Below are 8,409 nucleotides of genomic sequence, written 5' to 3'. Positions count from 1 at the left end.
TGAGAATGTTGTCTAAAGAAAGGGGAAGCAGTCTTGTGGGGCTGAGCCCCCAACCTGTGGGATCTGATGCTATCTCTAGGTAGATAGTGTTGGAAGTGAATTGGAGGACAGCCAGCTGGTGTCTGCTGGACAACTACTTGCTTAGTGTGGGGAGAAACCCTCATGTTTGACCACAGAAGTCTTTTTTTTTTTTTTTTTGAGATAGCATTTCACTTTTGTTGCCCAGGCTGGAGTGCAACGGTGCAATCTCGGCTCACCGAAACCTCTGCCTCCCAAATAGCTGGGATTACAGGCGTGCACCTCCACACCCAACTAATTTTGTATTTTTAGTAGAGACAGGGTTTCTCTGTGTTGGTCAGGCTGGTCTCGAACTCCTGACCTCAGGTGATCTGCCTGCCTCAGCCTCTCAAAGTGCTGGGATTTCAGGTGTGAGCCGCTGCCCTGGCCTAATCACAGGAGTCTTATGATTATTGTTGTTCAGTGAGAGAACACAAAAACACTTTTTTTTTTCCCTCAGGTTGCTTAGGTAAAAAGATTATAAAGGGATCCCTAATGCCATAAGTTTTGGAACCATGTACAATGGCCGATGCCTGTAATCTCAACACTTTGGGAGGCTGAGGCAGGAGGATCACTTGAGGTCTAGGAGTTCAAGACCAGTGTGAGTACGGTGGCTCATGCCAGCACTTTGGGAGTCCAAGGCAGGTGGATCACTTGAGGTCAAGAGATCAAGACTAGCCTGGCCAACATAGTGAAACCCCCCAACTTTAGTAAAAATATAAAACTAGCTGGACATGGTTGTACACTCCTGTAATTCCAGCTACTTGGGAGGCTGAGGCGGGGAGAATTGCTTGAACTGGGAGGTGGAGGGTACAGTGAGCCAAGATTGCACCACTGTACTCCAGTCTGGGCAACAAGAGTGAACCTCTGTCTCAAAAAAAAGAAAAAAGGCCGGGTGCGGTGGCTCACACCTGTAATCCCAGCACTTTGGGAGGCCGAGGTGGGCAGATCACCTGAGGTCAGGAGTTCGAGACCAGCCTGGCTAACGTGGAGAAACTCATCTCTTTAAAAAAAAAGAAAAAATATATATATGTATGTAAAGTTTCTGGGTCTTAAAAAAAAAAAAAAATGCCCGGGCAATGGAAAGACCCCATCTCTACCAAAAAAAAAAAAAAAAAGTATGGGAATCCTCAGTGATCACACCTATAGATACCAAACCCCCTTCTCCATCATCTGGATTGCCCTGGGAAGGACGAGAGAAGACCATCATCCAAACAAACAGAGTTCAGTTCTTGAACCAGGGTTGATGTTGTTTATTCTCCTGCCACTAAGAGGTACCCCAGAGTTTATAAAGACAGTAGGAATATTTCTGGTCTCTATGTATATTGAACAGCTGTGCACCTAGCAGGGTGCCTGAGTGGGAAGTTAAGTTCATTTTGACGGCTGGAGCTTGTTACAAGTAGTGGAGCCAGGCCTTTGCACATCCATTTTCTTCAGAACCCAGGGAAAACTAGCCTATCTTGTCAGCTCTAGTTTTGCACCTGTTAGTGCTGCTCTCATCCCTCTCTGACAGCAAGAGCTGGCTAATTTGGGATCATCTGTGGCCTGACACTAAGGTATCTAATCATAGGGGCTGTAGAAACAACTACATTAACAAGTCATCCAGCCTTACACCCAGTGTGACAGTTTTTGAACAGATGGCCTCCTTCCTTCCTGTTTACTGACATGCAATGCTCTGAGAAAAAGAATTCAATCCAATTTACAGCAAACACCACATTGCAAGAAAAGGGAAAGAACAGGTGGTGTGTATACCAAGGCCCCACTTGTTCAGGCAACAAGAGGCTGCAGAAAATTGGCTCATCAATGGCAGTCTATCACGAAGTGACCATCGTATAGTGAGTTTATTTGTTCTCTAAAATAATATGAACATGTACCTTTCCACTACGTGACTTCATGGGTCATGGCCAACATAGAACTTGGATAAGAAATCCTTTGGCCTTGGCTCTTCTGTTTCATGGAAGAACCGCATGATATGTGTCCGCTGCTTCCATACGTTAATCGTTTCTTCCAGTTCCATCTTTCCCTGAAGAGTGAGGAAAGAGGTCATCAGTCAAACTCGTCAAGTTGAAGGCATATGACACTGAAGGCCAGGATTCTATTCTCTGTTCAGCACGGACTTGCTGAGTGACCTTGGGCAAGTAACTCCTCTGTCTGGGCAAAGTTCCTATGTCTGGACAATGAGGTGGTTAGGCTAAATTCTTTCTGAGACCTTTCAAAGATTCTTTAACTCTGTGGTTAACTGGTACCAAGAGGAGAATCCCATGACTACCTAACCTGACTGGCTTAACTTATGCTTCTGCTTATCATTTCTTCTGTTACCGACTGGTTCATGCTGAAGCTCCCATTGATGCTAATGTGACTGGCCAGGGAGACAGAATCAGCCCCAGGATTTGACCCAATTTATACAGGACGTATAACCAGCCAACTACCTCCTCTAGCTGTAAGCTGGCATCCAGAGGAAGTGGTAACTTCCAGGGATAAGGTTCAAGAAGAGTTCAAACTTTCCTCCCTATGTCTTTTTTTGGTTATAAAATGCAAGCCCCAGTGGATGTTCCCTTGATCAATCTTATCTATTTAACCAGGTGATAATCTCCAAATTCAACTATTTCTCTGAAACACAGCAATAATCACTGCTGAACCAGTAACTGCTTCTAAACTTGGAGACGAGTTCATTTGGAAAGACTAGTTTTGCGGACAAGCTGGCTGATCTTTTAAATTGGTCAGGGAGGGTCAGTTACCTTAATGACCAGAAGATCAACCACTCTGGGGTCTGTGACGTGGGCATTCTTCATAAACATTTCTCTGACTTTATCTCGTCCCTGTTTCACAGTGATGTCCAGCTGGAATTGGTGCACTAGAGAGAAAAACATGATTCAGGGTAGAAATTGTACGGTTAAAACATGTTTTTAAAACCTAGAGTCGGCCAGGCGCGGTGGCTCACACCTGTAATCCCAGCACTTTGGGAGGCCGAGGTGGGCGGATCACGAGGTCAAGAGATCGAGACCATCCTGGTCAACATGGTGAAACCCCATCTCTACTAAAAATACAAAAAATTAGCTGGGCATGGTGGTGCGTGCCTGTAATCCCAGCTACTCAGGAGGCTGAGGCAGGAGAATTGCCTGAACCCGAGAGGCGGAGGTTGCGGTGAGCCGAGATCGTGCCATTGCACTCCAGCCTGGGTAATAAGAGTGAAACTCCGTCTCAAAAAAAAAAAAAAAAAGCCTAGAGTCAAAGGATATTCATTGAACACATACAGGTCACCCACCATTCCTTCACTAAAAATTAGCCTGACCCTAGGCTAGGTGACTTGTGATTCATGGCATTTGCTCTCAAGGAACTTTCTATTTTGTTTGGGGAAAAAGACCACTGAATTTGAAGAGGCAGTAAAGCATTGTTCAAGAGTTTGAACAACCTGGGTTCAAATCCCAACTCTGTTAGCTGTATGATCCTCTGTAAGTTAACTTTCTTGTGCCTGAGTGTATTTTTTTTTTTAATTTTTTTTTAGAGACAGGGTCTTGCTCTGTTGCCAAGGCTGGAATGCAGTGGTATGATCAGAGCTCCCTTCAGCCTTGAACTCCTGGGCTCCCGTGATGCTCCTGTCTCTCAGCCCCCCAGCAAGTTGCTAGGATTACATGCGTGAGCCACTGTGCTTGGCTGAGTGTATTTATCAATGAAATGAAGACAATAACAGCACATAGAACTCTGATGGAGATTTCATAAGATAATGCAAAATGCTCACAATAGTGCCTAACATGGCATAAGCTCTCAATAGACATTAGGTTTTTTTTAGTGAGACGGAGTCTTGCTCTGTCATCAGGCTGGAGTGCAGTGGCTCCATCCCTGCTCACGGCAATCTCTGCCTCCCAGGTTCAAGCGATTCTCCTGCCTCAGCCTCCCGAGTAGCTGGGACTATAGGTGCGCGCCACCACACCCAGCTAATTTTTGTAGTAGCATTATTTTTATATGGAACAAAAGAAAACAGGATTGAAATTGATAATGCAAAATGATGTGGCCTAGGCTATTAATTACTATACAAACTTTGCGTTGAGGGAGAACTGCTAGGGGGTTACACAGGTCAGGGAGGCTTCAATCCAACAAGCAGTTAATACCATCGTAGGTTACTTGGTGGAAGCAAAGTTTATGATGTAGCTCCACTTGTCTAGGTGTTACATTCTGACTGGAGAGACAGCCAGCTAGGACAATAACCATAAAATCATAATATTCAACAACCCCTGATTAAGCTGCTAAAATAATGGCAAAGACGCAGTGACCTGGAACTTCGGATGAGGCGTAAGGATGTCTTTTGAAAATTAGGTTTTAGGCTGGGTGAGGTGGCTCACACCTGTAATCCTAGCACTTTGGGAGGCCGAGGTGAGTGGATTACCTGAGGTTAGGAGTTCAAGACTAGCCTGGCGAACATGGTGAAACCCTGTCTCTACTGAAAATACCAAAATTAGCCGGGAGTGTTGGTGCACATCTGTAATCCCTATAAATAACAAAAATAACAACAAAAACAATGGCCGCAGCTAACATTTAATGAGAGTTAAATATGCACCAAGCCCTGTTCTAAGCGTGCTCTCGCTATATAAATATATATATATATATATATATATATTTTTTTTTTGAGACTGAGTCTCACTCTTTGCCCAGGCTGGCATGCAGTGGCACAGACTCAGCTCTGCAACCTCTGTCTCCCAGGTTCAAGCGATTCTCCTGCCTCAACCTCCTGAGTAGCTGGGATTACAGGCGCATGCCACCACGCCCAGCTAATTTTTTGTATTTTTAGCAGAGGCAGGTTTCACCATGTTGGTCAGGCTAGTCTTGAACTCCTGACCTTGTGATCTGCCCGCCTTGGCCTCCCAAAGCGCTGGGATTACAGATGTGAGCCACCATGCCGGCCAGCACTCTAGATATTTTAACTTAATACAGTAACTTTCTGAAGAGGGCACTATTATTCCCATTTTAAAGATGAGGAAACTGAGGAACAGATTAAATAACCGACCCATGGTCACACATCTGGTTTTTGAGGGCAGCACCTGGAGAAAAATCCATGCTCCTAACCACCGCATTCTACGGCTTTTCACACACACACGCAGGGACTTGACGGCTCTGAGGAGTGCCACCATGCTCCAGCTCACTCCAAAACACCTCTTTCTCAGACTAGCATGACAAGCCATGTGAAAACACACCAAGTCAGGCCGGGTGCAGTGGCTCATGCCTGGGGCCCAACACGGTGAAACCCTGTCTCTACTGAAAATACAAAAATTAGCTGGACATGGTGGTGCACACCTGTAGTCTCACCTACAGAGGCTTTGGCAGGAGAGCTGCTTGAACCCAGGAGGCGGACGTTGCAGTGAGCAGAAATCGGGCCACTAGACTCCAGCCTGGGCAGCAGAGCAAGACTCAAATAAAACACATCAAGTCGGCCGGGCACGGTGGCTCACGCCAGTAATCCCAGCATTTTGGGAGGCAGTGGCGGGCGGATCACAAGGTCTAGAGATTGAGACCATCCTGGCCAACATGGCGAAACTCCGTCTCTACAAAAAAAAAGAAAAAAAAAATTAGGGCCGGGCGCGGTGGCTCACGTCTGTAATCCTAGCACTTTAGGAGGCCGAGGTGGGTGGATCACCTGAGGTCAGGAGTTCAAGACCAGCCTGGCCATCATGGTGAAACCCCATCTTAAAAAAAAAAAAAAATTAGCTGGCCCTTGTGGCGAGCGCCTGTAGTCTCAAGCTACTCGGGAGTCTGAGGCAGGAGAATTGCATGAACCCGGAAGGCGGAGGTTGCAGTGAGCCAAGATCATGCCACTGCACTCCAGTCTGGACAAGAGCAAGACTTGGTCTCCAAAAACAAACGAACAACAACAACAACAACAAACATCAAATCAAATAAAGAAAATAACAAAATACTGACAGTCCTTGACATTTGTACTGCCCTTGACAGTTCAGACGGAATTTTCCCCAACCCTTCTTTCATCCAGTACAGTGGGCAGCACTGAGAAGGATACCGAGGTAGGAAAACACCCTTTGCACTCTGGGAGCCTATACACAAATGTTTCAGACTAACAGGCTGGTTCTGCCACCTGAGGGAGGGGTTAGCAGGGAGCAGGCCAGCAGGAGGGAGGAGGAAGAATTCAAGGAATACTAGAGGCAGGTAGAGTTTGGGAGCAAGGTTTGGGAAACTGGAGGGAAGTGAGGCCATTTCAGCTGGAAGGACTGGAAAAGGGACTCTTGCGAAAGTCACCTCCCTTCTGTGTTCAGTTCATTTTTCTGTGAGGGGAGTGGGAAATGGATGACCGCTGAGATCCTATGGCCACTTTGCTTATAAAACCTAACGGTGACGGGTAAGGTGGCTCAGGTCTGTAATCCCAGCACTTTCGGAGGCCAAGGCGGGCAGATCACCTGAGGTCAGGAGTTCGAGACCAGCCTGGCCAACACGATGAAACCCCTTCTCTACTAAAAATACAAAAATCAGCCCGGTGTGCTGGCGCACGCCTGTAGTCCCAGATACTCGAGAGGTTGAGGCAGGATAATCTCTTGAACTCAGGAGGTGGAGGCTGCAGTGAGCCGAGATCGTGCCACTGCGCTCCAGCCTCGGCGACAGAGTGAGACTCACTTCCAAAAACAAAAAAATCTAACGGGCATCTGTAATCATACTCTGCAACTCTAGACTTTGGGTTCCAGGTACACCAGTGGTTCGGTCTGGGCCCAGGGCACACCACTTCGCCTCTCCGTGCCTCCGCTGCCTCACCTACAAAATAACTGTCAGTAACAGTCCTCGTCCTCCCGCCCAGCGGCTCGGTAACATCTACGGGGGACAAAAGAAACCAAAGCTCCGAAGGCGCCGTACGGATGCTAGGTCCGTCCCAAGGTAGGCTCGGGTGACCCTCTTCCCCTAAAGCACCCGCAGTCGCTTCTCCTCAGTTCGGCCCGTGAGAAATCCTGGCCCGGGTGGCTACGACCTTGAGCGGCGGCCTCCGGATCCCCACGTGCGCCGCTACCTCTCACCAGTGTGTGGCACCTCCCGATACCAGGCGCGGTAGAGCTCGCGCACTCTTCGCTTGGCCTCGTTCACGTCCCGACTGAAAATGGGCTTCACAGAGGTGCTGGCGGTAGTCGCAGCTCGGCGGATGCCGATCCCCGCCATCTTGCCAAAACATCCACTCCACAACTCCACCCCTTCGCGAGCAGCGCGTGCGGCCCGGGGGCGAAAGTCTCTTCTCTTTGGCTAAGGAGAGACGCCCCGCCTCTATGCTGGGTGGGCGGGAGGATGACTCTAAGGCTCTCCGATTGGCTAGGAAGCCTCTCTCTTAGGTGGGCGAGTGGTGGGGCTGCGCATGCGCATCTACTGAAGCGCCGCTTGGCCGTTGGGCCGCCCACCTGTTGCTCTGACGTGCCGGCGCCGCCGCAAGGTGGTTGCTGGGTGTGCCGCTGGCGCTGGCGCTGGGTGAGCGGAGCGGCTGCGGGGCTTCTCTCGGCGTCCGGGTGTCCAGCTTCCCACAGCGCGTCCTGGTAGCGTCCGTGGGCGCCCAGGCCTCGAAGAACCTCCTCGAGGCGGGCACCTGAGGTGGCGGCTGAGGCAGATAATGGCGCCTGGGCTGCGGTGGCGCTGGCCCTGTCGCCTGGAGGCTTTCTCCAGGGCCAGGATATACTTACTTTTTTGTAAACCAACTCTTCCTTAGCGCAGAAGAGGCGTCAAAGCTCTGGCGCGTCTCCAGAGCCCCGGGAGGAAGGCTGTAACGGCAGCCCCATCGTAGGCAGGGACATTCGCATCCCGAGCCCTGGATCGCTGAAAACCAGTCCAGAGTTCGGAAGCTGGAATGAACCTTAGAGTGTCGGTTCTGGGTTTTCTTCGCTGGCGTTTTCCCGCTGACGTTATGTAAACATCAAGAGGAGCCTAGAAGTGTAAAGGAAAAAAGGACAGCTAACCACAGGGCAGACCGTGGGCAAGATACCTTCGTGTTCTCCGCTCTCATAGGTCAGGTAGGTACCGTCAGCGTCCCCGTTTGACAAGTGAGGAAACTGAGGTGGCCCAGAGTCCAGGTCACTGGACAGATCCCCCCAACTGCAACCCCAACACCCCCCCCCCCCGACTCCTGCCTAAGAGTCTCGGTTTTTTTCTGAAGGTGCAATTGACAGGAGCCTGTGAGTATTGGGGAAGGGACCAGGGGCCAGGGCTGAGCTTACCCTGCATCTAGTCCAAACTTTCCCATTTTGAAGGGTTAAAAAACCAGATGTACTTTTTAGTTCCTTATTATCTTCTAAAATGTATGTATATTCAAGTGAGCTATACAAAAGAAAGCACGTAACATGTAAATTTAAAAGCATAATGGTAAAATGGAACCTCAGTACC

General features: G+C 48.9%; 2 protein-coding genes across 2 annotated transcripts in view; one reads left to right on the top strand and one right to left on the bottom strand.

Moving 5' to 3' along the window:
- Nucleotides 1–1,879: 1,879 nt before the first annotated feature.
- LOC135271255 (NADH dehydrogenase [ubiquinone] 1 alpha subcomplex subunit 6) lies at nt 1,880–7,266 on the bottom strand. Its single transcript, XM_064368087.1, has 3 exons — nt 7,065–7,266; nt 2,796–2,911; nt 1,880–2,080 (listed from the first exon to the last, which is right to left on the bottom strand). The coding sequence occupies exons 1-3, from the start codon at nt 7,201–7,203 to the stop codon at nt 1,949–1,951; spliced, it is 387 nt and encodes a 128-aa protein (XP_064224157.1). The 5' UTR covers nt 7,204–7,266; the 3' UTR covers nt 1,880–1,948.
- A 269-nt stretch (nt 7,267–7,535) lies between these two features.
- Nucleotides 7,536–8,409, top strand: part of LOC135271254 (tubulin--tyrosine ligase-like protein 12) — a 32,201-nt gene continuing 31,327 nt past the window's right edge. Inside the window, exon 1 of the mRNA XM_064368086.1 lies at nt 7,536–8,039. The gene's annotated coding sequence lies outside the window, so the exon portion shown is untranslated. The remainder of the gene's footprint in view (nt 8,040–8,409) is intronic.

This window comes from Aotus nancymaae, unplaced genomic scaffold (genome assembly GCF_030222135.1).
Source record: "Aotus nancymaae isolate 86718 unplaced genomic scaffold, 86718_ANA_hifiasm-v0.15.2.pri h1tg000076l, whole genome shotgun sequence".
NCBI lineage: Eukaryota > Metazoa > Chordata > Mammalia > Primates > Aotidae > Aotus > Aotus nancymaae.
Note: the sequence above shows the minus strand (reverse complement) of the source record. Positions and strands in the feature narration are given on the sequence as shown.

What these genes read in the sequence shown, in the direction of transcription:
- LOC135271255 (XM_064368087.1), bottom strand. Translation starts at nt 7,203, where the DNA reads ATGGCGGGGATCGGCATCCGCCGAGCTGCGACTACCGCCAGCACCTCT. An exon ending in TCGGGAGGTGCCACACACTG is followed by an intron (nt 2,912 to 7,064) that starts GTGAGAGGTAGC and finishes TTTTCTCTCTAG; the next exon opens with TGCACCAATTCCAGCTGGAC. An exon ending in TTGATCTTCTGGTCATTAAG is followed by an intron (nt 2,081 to 2,795) that starts GTAACTGACCCT and finishes CTCACTCTTCAG; the next exon opens with GGAAAGATGGAACTGGAAGA.